This window comes from Olea europaea, chromosome 10, assembly GCF_002742605.1.
Source record: "Olea europaea var. sylvestris chromosome 10, O_europaea_v1, whole genome shotgun sequence".
NCBI classification, from domain to species: domain Eukaryota; kingdom Viridiplantae; phylum Streptophyta; class Magnoliopsida; order Lamiales; family Oleaceae; genus Olea; species Olea europaea.
The window spans coordinates 18,548,218-18,569,532 of NC_036246.1; the positions used below are offsets into that span (position 1 = coordinate 18,548,218).

Sequence of the window (21,315 nt, forward strand, 5' to 3'; positions counted from 1 at the left end):
ACTTCAATGATGTCTTCAAATGCACCCATCGAAAAATACATTTATACTCTCACTTCTCTGTGTTGTTGATATATATGTCCAGAAATTGGTCTTCAGAAAAAAGAAACTTAACGACCTATATTCTTATACAAATAAGACAATCAATCATTATCCTGCAAGCTATAAGTATTAACCATCACAGCCCAAACTTCTTCAAACTCTTGAACAAATTGCGAAACATATACCAATCCATTTATTGCTCCAAATATCGATGCCTTATTATCATGGTATCCAAACTTCTCGAGCAACTTATTCAAAATGTACCACAAACACCAACTATGTCTTATGTTTAGAAAAACCATCTAAATTACATTTTGCATTGCTCTGTATTGATCGATAATTATTCAATGCAGTGTTGGACCATGCATACGCTGGAGCCATGTTCTAAACAATCACACAATATCCATGTCTTCATTCGATACTAACCAACAACCAAGTAGTGTTGATTGTCCGTGATAATTGACGCCAATAAAAGGGGCGAAAGACATGTCATACTTGTTTGTTAGGTAAGTGGTATCAAATGTAATATCATCGTCGAACTCTTATATGCTTGCCTACAACAATTATCTACCTAAAATACGTTCTTCAACTAGGAATCATTGTCTAAATCCATACCAAAGAAAAATCTCGAGCACTATGATTGCATTTTTGAAAAGTATGTTTGTATTGCTACAGCATTTCCTTCACCAAGTCTTAATCATCTCACATTTTCAATGTAATTTCGACAATCATTTTTCATGCAACTCATGTTCTCATAACTATCTACTTCTACAATTACAGAATTTTAATTTTTATGCAACGAAATTCCTGTAAAATGATTCATTTGTAGCTTGCGTTTCACACGTGCACTAAATTTTCCATTGTGTCGAAATAACCTAGAATTCGAAGGGATAGTTTCATGATTGTGGTTAAGGTAGATTATGTTAATTCTCCACACTCCATAAATATCTGCAGAAGCAGAGATTCTGACTTTACAACCCATCTATATTGTTGGTTACGGCTTCGAAGATCCGCTAGTGTAATCGATTCTTTGACCTTCTTGGCTACATGTCACTGTCATATATCTCAACTCTCCATTGTCTCCCCTTTTCAAATTTCTTTTCTTAACTAGAAACCAATGGCATAGGCATATTTTTTATACATGCCAAACATATCTTTTAAGTCTTTAAACTCCATACCCACCTTAGGCACAATCACAATCTCCCAATGAGGTTTTACATTCTACTATGTTAGTGGAGTCCGTATCATCCTCATAATTAGATTCCGCCAAAAACACCATCATGTTCATTTTGCACTTCATCCATAATTTCTTCCGCTGCAATAAGATAATCAGTCATGTTCAATAATCTGTAATAACGGTACAATAAGTAGCTACAAAGTTATTCTAAATCACATTTTTCACTTCCACAGAGTTCAATTACTTATCCGATAATTTAAACATAATGAAAATCTAGTACATGACTAATGGGATAAAAATGGTTCATAAATGAAGACATTAGATAAAAATGCCCACAAGCTCAGTTAAATTAAAAGGCTTAAGTGCTTCAAAATAATTAATGACTTATAAGTCCTATAATTGTTACATTTTCATTCTGGCGATAAAGTAGGTAATTTATGTATATCCTACTAGCTTGCCTTTTGGGAGAATTGATGTAGACTAAATGAACATAGAATGCTGCTTCTCTGGTTTCCAACCGAACATAGTAACAAATGATTGAGGTCTTCTACACTATTAATATCTTTTTCGGTTTCCAAGTAGGAACCCTACTAATTAAAGAAGCAGACAAAATAAAAAACTTACTAATTAAAGAACCTAACAAAATTAGAAACTTACTAGTTAACGACGGAATATGGGCAACAATGGAAGATTGTTAGTGATGGCAAAGAGAACCTAGAAATCGGGTTCCGACCTTTTCTTTTCTTGGTCAGAACGATACATATCAGAGATCTCAAACCAAGTGTTGAAATTGGAATAGGAAAAATTGTTTGGGAAAAATTGACAGTACTGTTGTTTACTTTTTTTACCTTTTATGACAATACCGTTGATTTCCCATTTTTTCCTTTTATGTGTCCAAATTTTAGCTCATTCAATTCATTCATAGGCTTTTCTCTCTCCCATATAGCCATTTGACACGTAGGATAATTCAAAATCATATCAACAGGTGTCATTGACCCCGTTCTACAAGATTAATTGTAAATTCACTGGAAAAGTGACAAATTCAGATGGTGTTTGAAAGACATTTTTATGTAAAAACACATTTTTGAATAGTAAATTGATGGGAAATTTGTAGTTGAAAAATAATGAAAATTTTTTGATTTACGTATAATATTATTTTAATAAAGAATGTGTGGTTGAAAAGAAGGGAGAAAAAAATACATTTTGAAAAAAATGGTTACCAAACGGAACCTCAAGTATGTTGTAATATTGGGCACTTATGAAAGTTGTTAAATCTGGAGGGCTTCTATGTGCAAATTTCAAACAAAAAATCTTTCCGGCTACTCCTCACCTTCTTATTTCTTAAGCCACCATTACCCACACAGTGACTGTTTCTAGGTTTCTTAGCTCATTTATCTTCATTCCCTCAACCCCACGCCCAGTGTATTACAAAAATTTTAATATATATTCAGGAGCTTAATCAGAATTCAGCATATTCTACAGTCAATAAATAAAAACTTTGAATTTGAATGGCGTCTTCGTCGGCGAATTTGTGGGTGTTGCTGGGGCTAGGGCTGGCGGGAATACTCATATTGACTAAGAAGATGAAGAGGGCTGTGAAAGCGGATTTTGGGGCGTTTATAGAGCGGCTTCAGCTACTTCCGCCGCCTCAGCCCGCCCCTCCGAAAGCCCCCCACCCTCTTACCGGCCTCTCCTTCGCTGTCTCTGATGTGTAAGGCTTTTCAATTTTCTTTTTCAATATCTTGTTTAACATTTTTTCTCTTTCTGTTTATAGCAACATTGTACTTTTCATACTTTAATAGATAATTCAATGATAATGGAATTGAATTTTCCAATGAAGATAAGAATAGCCTACAATGTACTTTTGAGTTTTTTCCTTTTTTTTTTGTTGAATTATTTTTTGCTGGTGTAGCCGATGTTTGAAATTGTTGCGTTTATCTGTTTGGTCTCTGTCTGTTTTGTAATGGAGAATTCGGTAAAAACTGAAAAGAAAAGGAGACTGAGGAAAATATAACTTCAAAGGGCTCGTGCTGAAGTATTGGTGCTAGTTTTTCCGATGTCCCATTTTATGTTCATTCTCTTCTCTTGTAAACTAAAAAAAATTTGCCTGCTCTTTTGAGGTGTAGGGAAGGAGGGGGAAAGTGGACATCTAGATGCAATTGAGCAGTATCGCCATTTTGAATTGTGAAGGGATCAAATTTACTTGTATGTATGTCATGTTGTTATTATCTTTTCTTCGTTGAATGGACACGATAGTTGTATGAACTGGCATTTTATTAAAAGAGACTTTCATGGCATGCATTCTTCAAATCCCAGTAGTCCTAAGTAAAAGGGAATTGTTGTGAAAAAAATAGAGCTACAAAACGTAATTAGGTAAGCAACTCAGGAACTTATTTATTGATAAAGAATGTGGATTTTGATGATCTGAAACCCATCATGATGTGCCTTTTCTTATTGCCGCAACAATGATTCTAGTGAAAATTCCCTTTGAAAAAGATGAATTTTTTATAAGAACATCTCCAAGAGGTTCTTTAAAATTGAAATGCTCCTTTTATTTTAAAGAGTTAACCCTGGAAATTATTCTCCAAGAGGACTCTTTATATTAACATATTAAATAGAGCCAAATCCACTCTCAACAATTTAATGCATTCGAAATATTCCAAATTTCAATGCTCTATAAATTGACCCAATTAATTAGCATATATGAAGAAAATGGAGGGACATAACATAATAATTTGGGGGGAAGCTGATGAAAATAAAAGATAGGGAAAAAAATAAATACATATTGGGACTAGTAAAATTAAGTGTTAAAGATAAAGAGGTTGTTGAGGTATTTAAAAATTTTTATTCTCTAAATTTGTAGATGCTCTCTAATTTGAAAAACATGTTCTTTAAAAATAAAGTATCTTGGAGACGCTCTAAATGTATAGAAAGGGAAAGAACTCGTGCTGTGCAAATTAATTAGTTATTGACCTTCTACTCTTGGTATTTACAGAGATGACTTAGGGCGTTGGAATGTATGGTTCATGGCCCGAATGAATATCTTCTTTGATTACATTACACAGGAATAATTCATTATGCAGGGATAAAACCCTTTGGGCGTAAAATAATTTCATTCTAGAATTTCGTCAGTGACTATTGTTTTGACTAATAGATGTTCTCTTGAAGAAATAACGATGATATTGAACTGGAGATTTACTTCTAAAAGTTTTTCTTTTGTAAGTATGCCTACTTAAATGTACAAACATAATGCTTGATTTTTGCTTGATGGTTTGTCATCTAGCGTAGGATTATTCAGGGTTTTGCTCTGCCTTCTTTCCTCTCTCTTTTTTACAGGGACGTTTTTCTTATAGTCAACATCTAAGCAAACATCTTCGTTAGTCCTTTTTTTTTTTTTTTTTTATGAGACTTCCTATATTGAAGTCGTTAAATTTTCTAATCTTGATTCCCAGATTAGATATTGAAGGATATGTGACTAGCTTTGGCAATCCGGACTGGTTTAGGACTCATGAGGCTGCTTCTCGTACGTCTCCTGTGGTTGCTGCCCTTGTTGATGGAGGTGCCACATGTGTCGGAAAAACTGTCGTGGATGACATGGCATTAGGGTTTGTACCTTATCCTCAATCTTTTTAAGAATTTCTTTACTTCAGGATTTTAAGCTTTTAACCTACTCACCGTTGATATTGGTTTGGTTATCCAAAGATGCAATGTCTATCTCGTTTTGCTTCCTTTGTGTCATCTCATATTAGTTAATTCTTTTTGGCGTTCGGTATTTTGCTAATCCTTTTTACTTCTGGTTTTTCCCTGAATCTAGTATTAGTGGAGAAAATAAGCATTACGGTACACCCACTAATCCTACCTCACCAGCACGAGTGCCAGGAGGAGCCTCTAGTGGTGCTGCTGTAGCTGTGGCTACTAACCTTGTTGATTTTTCTTTAGGTGAGCTTCCACTTTACTTTCTTTTTTTGCCCCATCATTTATCAGTTGATCTACATTGACTACTAGCATGGGATAAGGCTTTGTTTAGTTGTATTTACAGCAGCTACTCATGGATAAAAGTCTTAAATCAGTTTTCTAAGTGGATAATACGTTATTTAAGCCCTTGTTTGAGTCCCATTTTGGGGGGGGGGAAAATGCATTTTTGAATAGTGTATTGATGAGAAATGTGTGGTTAAAAAATAAGGAAAAGTTTTGAATTTGCATGTAATATTAAAGAATGTGTGGTTGAAATGATGTCAAAATACTGATTAAGAATGCATTTTTTTCTAAAGAAAGGGACTTATACAAGGGCTAAAATTCCAATACATCTCTCCTCTTGCAGGTATCACCTCGTCATAGGCCTCAAAACAGAATAGAAAACCAAACACAGTTAACTTATATTGGTTGTAGTCATGTTCAGTTCTTTACTTAATTTTCCTATTACCATAACAAGGTCATCACTAACTAGGGGAACCTCAAACTTATCCTCCTATTTAAGGTGATTTTCTATTCAACTGTTCAATGATGAAGTTGTCGACATTGATTTTGCAAATATTTTTAGAAGTTGGTTTCCTGTAGTGGATTCGTCAAAATAGTAGTTGTAGAAATTAGCTCCCTATGAATATCACTTTGAGCAACCACCTCCCAAAGCCTTAAAGCTTGAGAGAGGGTGGAACTGACATTTGTCTTTTTAATTTCCCTGTAATTTTTTTGCGAAAGGGAATAAATATGTATAAACATCGTTACAATTTGGGAGTAACTTTGGAACTCTAAAATCATTAAGGATGCCAATCAATTTCTTTAGATCAGTAGATAAATGTTGTCTTTGCTATGAACAAATGAATTGAGATTGAAGAAATGAGGGTTTTTGAAAGCAAAGGGCAAATGTTGGGCACCTTTATTTTTTTGGAAATGCAAGTCAAAAGCGCCAAGGAGGCGTTGTCACGTGCCTCTCGTGTGATGTTTTAGATTAATGAAATATGCACAAATGCAAATGAAATGCTAGAAATGCCATGAATCATAGGACAACAGAGTGGTATCACTGATAACGTTTTGAGCAATCAATAAAAAAAATGAATGAATCACAATAGCCTAATAATTTGGAACTAGAAATAATAATGCATAATATCAAACATTAAAATCCCTGAAGGTGTTGCACACTCAGCTGGGGTAAATGGCAACTGGAAATTAAGATATTTTGATTTTAATAGTTCAATTTAATCTATGAACGAGAAAGTCTTTTTCTGATATTCGATTTTATTTTTGTTTCTTCAAATTCAGTTCCTTTCTTTGGCCAATAATTTAATGGCTAACCATGTCATTCTATGTGTGTGCCTTGTGCACAAATTCTTTAACCCTTTTCTTGCATGGAATTTTTTTCACTTCCTTCAACTTAAAATTTACTTTCAACATTATTTCAAATATTTGTTGTTAATTGTTGATAATGTTTTTTAGCTTTCTGCTTCTTGTTTCCCCATCACTCACATATTGCATTGTAAATTCCTAACCATCAAACATAACCAACAAGGAAGGTTGTTTAATTGGAATTATTTGGTGGATTCCATTTGAGATGCTATGAACATTAAGTAGTATCCCTTGTGCCCTTATGTTTCATCACACATCGATACTCATATTCAGCTATTCTTTTCATCTTTGGATATAAGGCAGATATAAAGCACTTTAAACATATCTGTGCTTTACAGTGAGGACATTAGAGGCTTCTTCATCCTGGGAGTTTTTATGTTATACCTGCTTTACAAATCCCATCATCGTGAAATAATTGGAGGGGAATAATAATTATTAATGGTGCTTCATTACTATTTCTTTGATTAAGACAATTTATCATTTTTCATGCCATCTTACCTAAACATGCTAGTAAACACTGGATCTGATATTGGCATCTAGGAATAGCTGTTAGAGCTATTTGTTTTCAGTTCTTTTAGTGTTTGTGCATAAGAGGCCTGTTCGAGTATTTAGATGTATGCTACCAGCTCTTCTTGTCTGGGTGGAATTGTGTAGTAAATTCCACTTTCAAGATAAAAAGTATTTAGATGCACGGTTGTTGACTTCAATATTTGCATAAATCGGATTTTTACCTTGTGATATTTTAAATGATTGCAACTGTAAGTCGTATAAGGGTTTTATGGCAGTCTTGAATTTTCTATAGTATTTTTGGTCCTTTATGAAAAACATCTAGGAAAAGGTTTTTTATGCGAGTTTGGATGAGACTGTATCAAAAACATATTTACGTGATAGTGAAGGTGAACTCTTTTATTTATTGTCGTATAATGTTTCAATCATAGTGCATAGATATATTACAGTGAAGCAGCTTTTTTTGTCAGTGTAACTTGGTCTGCTATAAGATTTTTCTTCTTAATCTTATAAATTGTTTCTATTTAATGGAAACTCAATGATATACTTCTCAGTGACACTGCCCTGATTTTCGTCGTAGCATGTAAGTTATTCATCATATAAGTATCTGCTTGCTTTATCTGATTTTTGAAGTAAAAATTAGCTTGACAAATGAATATTAGTACTTTTATAATCATCTCTCTAGGTAATTACAGCAGCTAATACATGACCAAGAAACTTCTTATTGAATCTTGCACTAGAAGTATAACAAGTTCTGGAGTACTACAAACATCTTGCTAGTTTACAAGCACTTGCGTGGTGTTTCAGTCAGGAACATTTTCAACATAACAGGGAAATTTGTGCTTTGATAGTCCATGGGATTATTATTAGACTTAAAAATAGCTGATACTTTTTTATTAGTGAGATTTGATAACTTACTCCATTATTTAAGATAGCTGTGGAATTATGGGTCACCTAATCGTGGTTAAGGTGTCAGGGTCGTAATTTTGGTGATTTAGAGTTATTGTTGGATTTCACTACTTTGTGTCCTCAATTTTTATCAAGGTGAAAATCATTTTTTATTTTTTTTATTTTTAACTATCTATGCTTCATTGCCAACTTCATATAATGCATAGTAATATATAAACATTTGTCAAAATATTTGAGTTCTGATCAAGAAATTATCTTGAGCCTTTCATGTAATGGGTAAGGCTACATGCATCTAGTCCTTTCCAGACCCCATAGTGGTGGGAACTTTGTGCAGTGAGTGCATCCTTTTATTTATGAACCACTGTGTAAATAGTGTTTGCTGTTATGAGCTTGTTTAAGCCTCATTTTTGGTTGAGAATGCATTTTGGAATAATAAATTGATGAAGAATATGTGATTAAAAAGTAAAAAAAAAAGTTTTTGATTTGGATCGTGCGTAATATTATTTTATTTAAAAATGTGGTTGAAAAGAATGTTTGATCTTGAGTCGTTATATCATATGTACTGTTCGCTTTGAGTGGGCATCTGTCCACATACCTCCTTATGTTACAATTGGTACCAACATTCAAATTAAGTCTTTCATTAGGCAAAGGTTTTGGGTTCGAATCCGGAGGGATGAGATAAAAAGTCGTGACAGGGTAAGTGGACAAGTGCTCACAAATTGGCACTGAGATTCAACTTAAGTCTCTCATTAGGTAGAAGTCTTGGAGGACGCAATAGAAAGATGTGAGGGGTAAGTAGGTAAATGCCCACCCAAAGTAGAGCTTGGGTATAGAGGTCAGGTTGTTACATATTAATTGTGCAGCTGTGCTTATTACAATTTTTAAACACTATTTTCTTTTGTGCTGTTCATCAATGTTAAAGACTTTAAGATGCATCCTTCACTTGGTCATTAGGATTAAAAGAATCTCACACTTGAAGTATGTAATGAACTCTTTAATGACTATTCTTTGGTCTTTATAACTATTCATGTGCTGTTACTATCTTAAAGCAATTCATGATTACTTAGTTATCTATGTCAGGTATTGACACTGTTGGTGGTGTGCGAGTGCCTGCGGGATATTGTGGTATACTGGGTTTTCGGCCATCTTATGGAATTGTCTCACTTTCAGGGGTAATTCCCGTTTCCACAAGTCTTGATACAATAGGTAAGTATTTTTGAACTAGATTTTAGAAAATGGCTGTTGCATAAATTTTGAAAATTGAGGTGTTGGTATATTTTATTATCATCTTCATAATGGAGAAGTTAACTCTTTCCCTTCAACATCCTGTTAACTAGTCAAGTTAGAATGGTATTATTAATTGCGCTTCTCACATTTCAACCCATAGAAAAAGAAAAGAATAGATAGTGTTTTTTTCTTTTTCTTTTTTTCTTATTTTTAAATATTAAAAATGATTAAGAGAGAGTAAAATTGTGCTGTCACGTTCTATCTCCTACTTATCAACGATCTCCGGGAAAAGGCACCAACTTTGAGGGAAACCTTTTCTGGTCAAGGAAGCATGATCATTTCCTTGATTGCAATGTCTTCCTTAAACATGGAATTAGCCAGCTTTTAGAAATGCAAAAGAAGGAAAGTAACACAGGAGTCTAGACAACTGATCTAAATTGTGTTTTGCAAGAGCTCCACATAATCCAAAATATCAAGACCATGTATGGCTTTCGCAGTAAGTACGCCTGTAAACTGCCCATTGACTACATCCTAATACCAGTCTAATCTGTTAATTCTTGTGCATTCTTGAAATAAAATTACTCAATATCACTTTTCTCTCATTTACCAGGAACATAAGTATCATTCTTGTAATGGAAGTAGTGTAATAATACTTAAGTTTCCTTTCTTAAAAAGGATGGTGGTAAAAAAGAAATTGTGACATCATTTTGGAATTGGAGTAATATATTGTATTTTGCTATATGGTGTACCGTTAAACATCTGAATTATTTTATTTTGGTTTAACTTATGTATTTTTTTCTATTTTATTTTATTTTATTATATATTTTTTTGGGGTGATTGTGAAACATCTTGATGTCCGTTATACCATTGGGTTTCCACAGAATCATTTGATGATTCATTTACGCATTGATATCAATGTGACTATTCAGTCCATAGGGCTCATATCTTGCACAAAGTGACTTTGTCATTGCTGGTTTCTGGTCATAGTTTAATTAGAAACCTATAATGCACCGACACGGATACATTTGTTCGAATACGTTGACAAGCGATTTTTCAAAAAAGTACCGACACGACATGTCAATTAAATTCTTCATTTATATGGCATAAATTTAACTTTATACCTGTTATTAATTTTTCTTGTTTAAATCTTTTAAATATGAGTACCTATTTGTTATTTAATAATAAACTTGAGTTAAGAATATATAATATTTTTAATAAAAAATGAAAAATATTTATGATAGAATGTCCGAAAAGTGTCGATATCAACAAGTGTTGTATATGGGCGCGCTATTCTAATTGAAGTGTCCGTGTTACAGAGCTAGAAACTGTGGCAATTGTGTTTTGATTTTCTCTTTCTTTAGCTGCTGGTAACTGGCCATTGGTTTCCACAGTATCATTCTATGATTCATTTACACAGAAATCAACACGATCAGTCCCGAGGGCTCAAATCTTGCACAAAGTTACATTGCTGGTTTTCTGTTCATAGTTTAACTAGAAACTATGGCTACTGGGGTTTTTATTTTTTTTAGCTGCTGGCAGCTTGCCATTGGTTTCCACAATCATTTTATGATTAATTTGTGCATGGATATCAATGTGACTATTCACCAGAGGACTCAAATCTTGTACAAACTGATTTTTCCATCGCTGTTATGCTGTTCGTCGTTTAACTAGAAGCAATGGTCATTGGGTTTTGATTTTCACTTCTTTTTTTTCGCTGCTGGTAGCTTCCCATTACCATTCTTTTTATCTCATTTGCAAATGTCCATTTGAGTTTTCAGCATCTATTATATTCAATTTTCATTTTATGTTACCCTATATATCTTGATGAAAGGTTATGTCCATAATTTCAATTTACTGTGTCTATCCTTTTGTTATTAAGACCTATGTATTGCAGGATGGTTTGCAAAAGATCCAAGCATACTTCGTCGTGTTGGACACGTGCTATTGCAAGTTCCTTATGCTGCCCAACGTAATCCAAGGAACATTGTGATAGCTGATGACTGTTTTCAGTTATCGAAAGTTCCTATCTCTCAGGTGGTAGTCAAATCCATGGAGAAGCTCTATGGAAGTATGTTATCTTGCTTCATTAATACTGTGTTTGAATTCCTTACATGATTTAATTTTGGATCATTAATTTTCTGCGTTATATCTGAGAATTACCTTTTCCAGGGCAAGTATTGAGGCATGAGAATCTTGGTGACTATCTTAACTTGAAGGTTCCAAGCTTAAATGCATTTAATGATGGGAAACCAAATGGTGAAGTAAAATCTTCTTCCATAAGATCGTTAGCAATTGTCATGCAGATGCTTAAGAGGTGAGTCTGCTGAGTAGTCCCAAGTAAATGATTTCCATTATTTTGATCCAATCTATTTATTATACTTGGAAATACTTTATTTTTAAATACTCCCTTTCCCCCAACAAATTTGGTGACTCTCATTTCAATTGGTATTTTTAGGTAAAGGTGAAGGACTATTCTATTACAATTTCTCAATTTTACCATTTTAAAATTATGAACTTCAGTCTCTCTTGCTGTCTCTATTTTCAATCTTCCCCACCCGTCTTACCCCAATAGCTACGATGAACCAGCAAAGTGCCACCATCATCTTCCCACATCGCCACCACATCTAAAATTTTCGAACTAACTCCCAGCAGAATAGGAGGTGAGGGAGACGTCAGAAGAGATGATGTAGAGGAAGGTTGTAGTTCTGGAAATGGGAGAAATGGAAGAGATTTGTGGAGTGGAAATCATTCTAGTGAGGTCCAGACAAAAATGATTCGGTGTAGGTTTTTATTGGGTAAAACACTGTTGTATTTTGCACATTGCATTTTGTCCTTTCTGTATTTGCAGCTTCATGTAGTGTTAATCTTCATGTTTTTCATTTCAGTCCATAGCAAAATTCTTTTCTAATCTCTTTAAAATTGAGCTTACTAAAATTATTTTAACTTGTAATTTCCTTTGATCTCACGCCTTATCCTCTGTGTCATTTTATGTATTTCCATTTTTTTTAAAATTACATTTCTTGTATCAGAACTGACTCTTTTCTATTTGGAAAGTATAGTTCTGAGATTTAACTAATACAATATAATTATACCTTCTTTATGCTAGTTTTCTTCATTGACATTTACGCAGATGGTGCTCCCACGGGTGCCCTTGTCCAGAATAGGAGATGACAAAAACAAAGAAACAATTCTTAAGTATTCTTATTCCCCTATTAAACGGTCTAGCTTTTCTAAAAGACGTAAGCGTGAGATCATATTTAATGGAGGAGTAAGGTCAAAATGGCAAAGCATTTCTAATTTACTCCTTCCAACTACCTCTACTTAAAAATCTTATAAACCCTCATCTTTTTGGAAGCTGAAGGGTGTCTTGTATTATTTCAATGACTAGATTATGTGAAATTATGATGCATCTTTTGGCAGCTTGGTTGATCCCATGAATTTAACAAAATTAACTAGGAGACCTCTCTAGAACTGTATATCAGTAAATGTATAACACTATAGGGCAGATAACTGGAATCATCGTTACCTTCCAGGATTATAATAAAGTGATTTTATGCTATTTGATTACAGGCATGAATTCAAACAAAATCATGGCGAATGGATAAACTCAGTAAAGCCTTCTTTGGATCCTGCTATCACATCTCAAATACCTGAAGTGCTCGAGTTGGCCAATACAGAATTAGAAAAAATTCATACAGTTAGGAGTGAATTGCGTTCAGCTCTGAATGCCCTTTTAAAGGTATTCGTTTATAATATCTCAAGTAAGCATGGTGTAGATACTCAATATTTTTGGTTGTGGTCTTGTATTATTTATGTACAAGTATTATTTATGCTTTTATTTGCTTTTTCCTTGTCTTTGCCTGTTGCCAATAGTGGCTATGAATTGCTGGCATCTAAATTTCCCTCCACTTCTTGCTTAACTTCCTATGGATATATATAATAATTCACCTCTGCAATGATTAATGTCTTTTCCGACAAGATCTGAAATGAAGACAATTGAGTTTATTTCCTATTTATTATGTTTCTGGTGACAACGGGCTTTCTCGTGGTTTCTTGAGCATAAATCACTTGATTTTATCTTTGGTGTATCATAACTACTCAGTTTGGTCGATGAAGTCATTCTTCTAAAATTTAGGATCTCACCTCTTTATATGTTGTGTTCTATTTTTCTGTTTTGCATTACATGTTTTTAAGTAATTTTGGATTCATTAGAAAATGTTCATTTGTTTGAACTTTAATGATAATAATTTACTTCAAAAAACCTGCCATTTTAAGAAACCAGACCTTCTGTAAATGCTAGGTCAAGTAGGTTACACTAGTATCGAGTTGACAATATTGATATCGGCAATGACCTTGGTTGCTTTTTATTGGCAATTAATTAACTCTATGCACTTAAAATGTGTTGTGATCTGTTACAAATCCATAATTTCATTTTCCCTTCATTTGGCTTTATTCAACAAATATTAATCGACCTCATAGTCATAATTAGAGCCACTTATTGCTCAATATTAACGAATGCAAATAATATGAACTGCGATGACAACCCTAACAGCAAAAAAAATAAAATGAAAAAGGAGTTATCATGTCCAAGATCCTGCCATTAAGTTTGCCATATTTTCTCAAGTTTATTTCATGTCAGCATTTTACTTATTCTTGCTGCCCTTGGACAAAATATTATAAACAGGATGGGATACTAGTGATCCCTACTTCTGCTTATCCTCCTCCAAAATTTGGTGCAAAGGAGATCCTATCGGAGGACTACCTGATCAAAACATCTGCTCTTTCAAGTTTAGCCTGCATGTCGGGCTGCTGTCAGGTTAAATTGTTGGCTTGTGGCTTGCATACGGGAACTTTTATTGCCAACGTTTCCTTACTCTCAAGTCTCAGTATTTCTTCTCTCATGCAGGTTGCAATACCACTGGGATTCGAAGACAAATGTCCCATCTCTGTGTCCCTATTAGCTGGGCATGGAAGTGACAGATTTTTGCTTGATACCCTAATCACTGTACATGCAACTCTCCAGGAGGAATTCGTTGTAGCCACAAAATCAAAAACATCAAATAATGCTGTTACCCAGGAAGCATTAGCAGAGTTGGCTAAAGATAAGGTATATACAGATGAATTGAATGCTGCTGTGAATTGCCATTACTGTAAGTTATGAATGAACCAGTTTTTCTTTATTATCTTCCAGTCACAAAATCCTGTCTAGAAACTTTGTCTATGACATTCTCAAGAGACAAATTAAACCTTGTGTTCGACTGTCGCATTAATCAATTGCAATGTTTGATTGGGATGCCTTCCAAATGTTCAAAAGATTTTAGTTGCTGCAATTCTTTCTTTATATATCTTACGAACAATTAAACCTTTTAGAGTTTACTCGCATGCTTATCTCAAATAACGAATAACTATTAAGTTAAATAACGAAATATGTGTGAGATTCTGGACTAATCAGATTTCTAGTTACTATATTTGAGTGTTCACAGCTATGTTTTCCTGAGACTATAATCCATCAATCCTTGCTTGTCACTTTGGATCTGGTTCTCTCTGCAACTTCTTTATTTTTCTTTAAATTTTGTAGGTTTGACATAGTGATGAATTTAAAGTAGAAACATTATATTAATATTTAGTTTGTATTCATTCTTTAGTTGGCTCTATTTTATCTTTTCGGATTACTTATAGGGTAACCAAGCATTCAAAGATAAGCAGTGGCAGCAGGCCATTGGCTTTTATACAGAAGCTATCAAACTCAATAGTAGTAATGCAACATATTATAGTAACAGAGCGGCAGCATATTTGGAACTGGGAAGGTAGTCATTTTTAAACCTCGATTCTTGTCTCGTTTATCTGCTTGAAGATTTTATTTATAACCTTAATTTTCCCTTGTTTACCCAGTTTCATCCAGGCTGAAGCAGATTGTAGTAAAGCCATTGACCTTGATAAAAAGGTTCTCTCTCCCTCCCTCTCTAGCTGGCAGTATAATTATCCTTGGAATAAATTTTTTTCTAAAGCTGAGCTATATAATCTAATATTATCTTTACTGTGGAAATGTACTGATGTCCTGTATAATTAGGTAGTGTCATTTTCTGTGATTTCAATACTTAAATAAGTCGGCGGCGAGATGAGATGGAAAGATAATTAAAAATCAATGTGATGTCATCTATGGAAGTGACCTGTGTCAGTCTGAAACAGGATCCTGTCTTTGTACACTGACAATGATGCATATTTTTTGGAGTGATGATCATTGAGTTAAATTATTGATACAGTTGTTTTGAGTTGATATACCCTAACTTATAAATTCTTATTCATTGCACCAAACTTTCTTTTTTCGTTTGACTGAATTGACACGAGGCATTCTTTGCAGAATGTAAAGGCCCATTTAAGAAGGGGAACAGCACGGGAAATGTTGGGATACTATAAAGAAGCAATGGAAGGTGAGTCCATTTTTATCCATTCTCATTTTTTACTGTTTAAAATACGTATATATTCATGTATAGGTACGAATTTATAGTGTCTGAAAAATCACGGTTGACATTGCAGTTCCAAGATTAACCGTTCTTTACATTTTAATGGAAAAATAACTAGATTCTTGTCTGATTTATTTAAGCCCCGTTTGTTTCCCATTTTGGTGAGAATGAGAATGAAAAATATAGTCGTTATGGGCCCCACATAAGAGATAGAAATTCAAATTTGATGGCTTGATGTGATGGATAACGGTCATATTTTTTATTTTAATGAGGAAAGAATGGGAAACAAACAGGGGCTTAGGCTAATTTATGTATGACAATCACGCATAATAGCTGGACTTCTCTTCTGGGCTTGCAGATTTCCAATATGCACTTGTTCTTGAGCCGAACAATAAAAGAGCAGCTCTGTCTTTGGACAGGCTGAAGAAATTATTCCTATAGGCGATTCTAATGTATGCGGTGTAGGAATACTTAACATGGTCAAACATCTTCCCATGTAAACGGGTGGATCCATTTACACATATCGAACATCCATAAGTCTTTCATGGAGCAGGGGATCCATCATGACTGCTTTGTTGGTCCCAATATGTCTCAGCAGTCATCATATCATTTGCTGTCATTATAGAGCGATTTTGCCTTATTTATGTTGCATACAGGTTGTAACTATAGAAGTCAGCTAAAATTTATTTTTTGGTAGGATTTCATAGTTTCCTGAAATATTATTTCTTTCAGCTCTGTTGTTGGTGCGAATAATGACGTATATTATCATAAATATCCATGTATATTTACGATTATTCACCCTCGCAAAGAGGATTATGTTTTGGTTGTGGGAAGATTGAAATCTCCTTAGAAGAATCTGGTTGATTAAGTTACGAAGCTGGTTGATTAGCAATCAAGCCAAAAGAGCAGATGAACATGGTGAACCATGCCGAATAAGCACAATGTTGAATCTATCAAGCCGAAGTTGAGTGACGAAATATTGCCCCTTCTACTCGATGATAGAGGAGAACAGAGCTTCAAAATTGTAAAGCAATACTGCCCTTCGGCTGAAGACTAGTTCTTGCAAATAGTTTTGGAGAATCAGATTATAATCTCTCTTAAATTCTAACATGGCAACAGATCTTTCCTCTTGACCAGAGGAGTGCTGGTTCAATGCTTCCTGGTTGCTACTTTGCCCCCTTGTCAACCTGCGAGTCTTTTTGTACGGTGAAATGCTTCCCGTTCCCATTTAGAGGTAGTTTTCGCATTCCCTAGTCTAAGACTTGGTTGGATACAGGATTTTCTCCACAAACACAAGGACGTTCAAGGGTGTTGAGCCAACAGAAAATCATCAAGGTATTATTTAGTTTTGTTTATACATTTGCTAACTAACGATGGATTATCAAAAAGGGATACATGTTTGGATAAAATTATAATGGGATAATAATGAAAAAATAAAATAAAATAGATGGTCCCATGAAATGTGTGGCTTAGTAGTTGTGAATATATAGTTAAAATTAATGTATGGTTTGGTTTGAAATTATAATGTTATCCAAACAAGTTCGTTAGGAAAAAAATTGTCCATAGCTATCATGAAGCTACAAAATGCTTCTATTTAACTATTCTTCTAACCTCCCTTAATGATATTCATTTAGTTGTGATACTGCTTGTTATAGGACATGGGATTGATCTTTTCAAAGAACTTGTCAAATATGCGCCACAAATAATACTGGTATGATGTCGAGGGCAGTGCCATTGTTATAGATTTCAAAATTGCAGTATCTTGATCAGTGATAATAAGGCACCGGGGGTGATTGGTTTGGCATTACTTCAAGGAACTTCAAAAATAACCAAACAAATGATTCCTTGGTCTTGTCACTCAATATTCAACAGACAAAAATAATGGTCTGTCTATGGTGATTTACCCAATAAAAGGGGCAAAAATCAACGAGTTCCTATTGATGTATTAGGTTGTGTCGAATGTCACATCATCATCGAAAAACACATGATCTTCCTGACTTCGAATAAGCCTAGAAAAATCGAAAGTTCTTGTCTAAGCTCATGTCTCAATCTCCATGACGATATGTCAAAGGCTCAACGAAGTACAAGTCTAGAAGCCCAATTACATCTTGTAACTTTTCTTGCCATTTAGGAAATTGTGGGAAATATGAACTAGTATAAGCATAATTGGGATAAGTAAAGGGTTTATATAGCCATCCACCAATCAAAAAAATAAAGAAAACATCGATGAGTTCTATTTCATATAACCTTGACAACCAAGCCTTTCAAACAACTGGAAGTTTTGATAAAAAAATGTAAACAAAAATACATCAATGTACGTCACTGCTTTCAAAATACTATTTGATGTGGGTATCAATCTTCTAGACTAACACATTCCATAGTGAGCGAGGAATTCCATCAAACCTATCCAAAAATGTAATGTCTCAGACGATTAAAATATATAATTTATTTTTACCTCTGACCAATGTTAATTATTAATTATAAAATTTACTTGTACAATTATAAGTGAGCTTAGTCAAACATGAATTAAATAAAATATCTAATTTAGTAATAAGATATTCATATTACATTAATCTCATGAATATAATAATTAATAATTGTGGAGTCTTTATAACTAAATTTGGACAATTGGATACTGGGCTTGAACCGAGATTCAAGCAGGAGTTGGGGTAACATACTTTTGGGTGAATAAGTATAAAATTCATCTTTTACAATTAACTTTGCGTCTGGGCTGGGGGCAAGCCGGATCCTGACTGGTGACTATCGAGGCATGATCAGAACAAGCTAGATCTCCATAGACATTCTCTAAATACTGTATTACACGATCAGCACGAGACTAAGGACATCTCCAATGCTATCACCAAAGCACCAAATTTCACCAAAGTCTGGTGCAAAAACTTTCTAATGTGGCACCAAAATTTGCACAATTTTGATGCAAAAATGGTGCAAAGTGAATAATGTTGTATTATATTGCAACACTATTCACTTTACACCATTTTATTTGTATTTTTTCCCATTTGCCAAAATAATTGATAGAGGGTATTTATGTCATTTGCGTTATATATTTTTTAAAACAATTATTATTATTATTATTATTATTATTATTTGATTTAATATTTTCATTTTGTAGTGTTTTTACTAATTGTACTATGTTTTTTTTTTATATATTTATTCATAAATTTAATCTTTTCCTTAATTTAATGTAGTTATTTATTTAGTAATTTATGTATTTGTAAAATAAATAAATAATATTTGTTTCAAATAAATAAATTATTAAGAAGGAAAAAAAAAAAGAGAAGAAAAAGATTAAACACTGCTCATTTGTTATAAGTTTTGGTGTAATGATTGGTGATGATTTTTAGTTTAGTGTAGGATTTAGTGCAAAATTTGTTACAAAATGTTGCAAATTTTGATACAGGGTTGGAGATGGCTTAAATCCCTTTTTTACCTTCATTTTCAAAAACTTTTATTTTTAATTGATTTTTAACCATATATTTTATATGATCCAAAACATTTATTATTTTCTTAATAATATATTTCATCAATTTTTATCAAAATATTCTACTCCTCCATCCCAATTATATAGCAGAGTTTAATTTTTCTATTGTCCCAAATATATATATATGTTTTTTAATTTAAAATATTTTGTTTTGTTCTTTTATCAATATACCCTTATTCAATTGTCTTTAATATGCATACTGTTTGAAATCATTCAAATACACACAGTTTTCACTTCTTCGAAACATAAAACAACTCCCATATTTTCTTTTTCAAATTCTTTACTAATTCCAACAATAATTTACTACTCCACTGAAAATTAAATAGGGGTAAATTAGGAATGATCTTGGCAAAAATTAATTTTCCAATAACATTAAAGAAAATTTTTTAATCCATGTGAAAAACGAAGCAAGCTTATATAATTGGGACGGAGGGAGTAATAACTAAATCAAACAAGGGCAGTCAACATCTCAAACCTAATTGCTAATTACACTATATAGTTCAAAATCGCCTGTTTCTGCTAATAGCTTCATAATTTGAATATGTTGCACAAATAAAAGTAGATTATCACCTCAAAGAAAATAAATAATTCACTTTTATCAATTTAATGAAAATTAATTAATTCAAACGACCTCATAAGCGTTCCGATTTTTTCAAGTTAAACTACTCATTTTGCTAAAATAAGCTACTCTATGCACAATTTTGCATGGTAAACGTCCAACTTTATTCCAAATTATACATCAGGAATTATAGATCTCACTGTATATGTCTTTTAACAATGAGTCAGTGACAAAAACGTTCAACATATTATAAGAAAATTAATTTGAGAACTTTTATACTATGTTTGATGTTCACAAAAATATCTTTCAATTTAAAATCAACGCAAGCATATAGTTTGTTAATAAGTAATAGAGTGAATTTGAGTCCAAATATTGTCTCACAGAAATTAATTTAGTTCGATTTTACTTATCGCGACCATGAAAGAAATGATAGTAATATGATTTGTTAGTTTTATCAAAATTACAACTAAAATTATCCATTTATGCAATTATGAGCGAATGTAAGCTAAATATAAATTATGCCAAATACAAGTTTGATGTGCTCTAATGAATGACAAGCGCACTATGATCTCAAATTCCCATGTAATAATCATTTTTAACTTTAGTTCTACACGTTGACAAGAAGATTGAACTTTGAAGAATCAATGTTCTTATTTTATTCAACAATCCTTTTCGAGTAATGTTAAATCTACTTTCAGATACGACTTGACTATATTTCTGTGACAGATGTGAACATACAAAAGTGCATGAATTTTTAAAGACACTTAAAGATTCATGTAGAGTATAGTAATATATTTCTATCCTTATCGGACCCTGTGATGATTTGCACTATGTCGAACATGTTTTCCTTCTTTCTAATGCATAAAATAAGCCACTAAATTCATACAATTACCGTGCACAATATTTGAAGAGAAGATAATCATGTGTTCATTCAAAATCTAAAAATGTGTTTCCAATATCAAATATGTAAAATGAGAGATTAAAAACTCATATTACATGGGTCATCATTTTCCAAGTACAAAGAAATCTAACCTAACATGTTATGAAGAAGAAAAACAGAAGAAATATTGAAGAATCGACATCACCCAAATAAATCTTGAATTGAATCTTTGAGTTTTTGAATCGATCTTTGTGTTTCTTGCCTCCTATACTCCAAAATTTGTTAGAATGCGTCTTCCTTTGTTTCTAGATGGCCCTAGGTGTTGAAAGACGTCCCCAATATTGTTTCCATAAGAGTTTGATTCCAATAAAGAAATTAGAAATTTTCCTCTGAAAATGTACTATGCTATAGCATAGTACAATCGTATACTATAGCATAGTTCAACCAATCTCAACCTTTGAAATTCCTTGAAGCTACCTATGTGACCACATAGCATAATGTACTATGCGATTGTATAGTATAAACAAAAGTTTTAGTCCCTGAACTCGTTCTCTCTCTTTTTTTTTTTTTTATCTCTTTTCTTGCCTCTTCTTCTTCCAATACTTCATTCCTTCACTCAATTGGTCGACTCTTTTGCATCTTTGTTTCTTCTTCCAGATCATCTTTTGGCTATTTGTACTTTAGTCTCTGAACTTTTATTTTCTTCTATTT

At 33.2% G+C, this 21,315-nt stretch overlaps 1 protein-coding gene across 2 annotated transcripts; it reads left to right on the top strand.

The window, feature by feature from the left end:
- The first annotated feature begins 2,556 nt into the window (after positions 1-2,556).
- Positions 2,557-16,521, top strand: LOC111401416 (outer envelope protein 64, chloroplastic-like). Of its 2 annotated transcripts, none has more exons than XM_023029139.1 (13): positions 2,557-2,927; positions 4,669-4,821; positions 5,031-5,155; positions 9,056-9,181; positions 11,097-11,270; positions 11,372-11,516; positions 12,773-12,941; positions 13,887-14,018; positions 14,109-14,309; positions 14,882-15,009; positions 15,095-15,146; positions 15,564-15,633; positions 16,000-16,521. In XM_023029139.1, the coding sequence occupies exons 1-13, from the start codon at positions 2,725-2,727 to the stop codon at positions 16,047-16,049; spliced, it is 1,728 nt and encodes a 575-aa protein (XP_022884907.1). In that variant the 5' UTR covers positions 2,557-2,724; the 3' UTR covers positions 16,050-16,521. The 2 variants fall into 2 exon arrangements, with proteins under 2 accessions (XP_022884907.1, XP_022884906.1); XM_023029138.1 differs by having other exon boundaries at positions 2,558-2,927; positions 16,025-16,521.
- Positions 16,522-21,315: the final 4,794 nt, after the last annotated feature.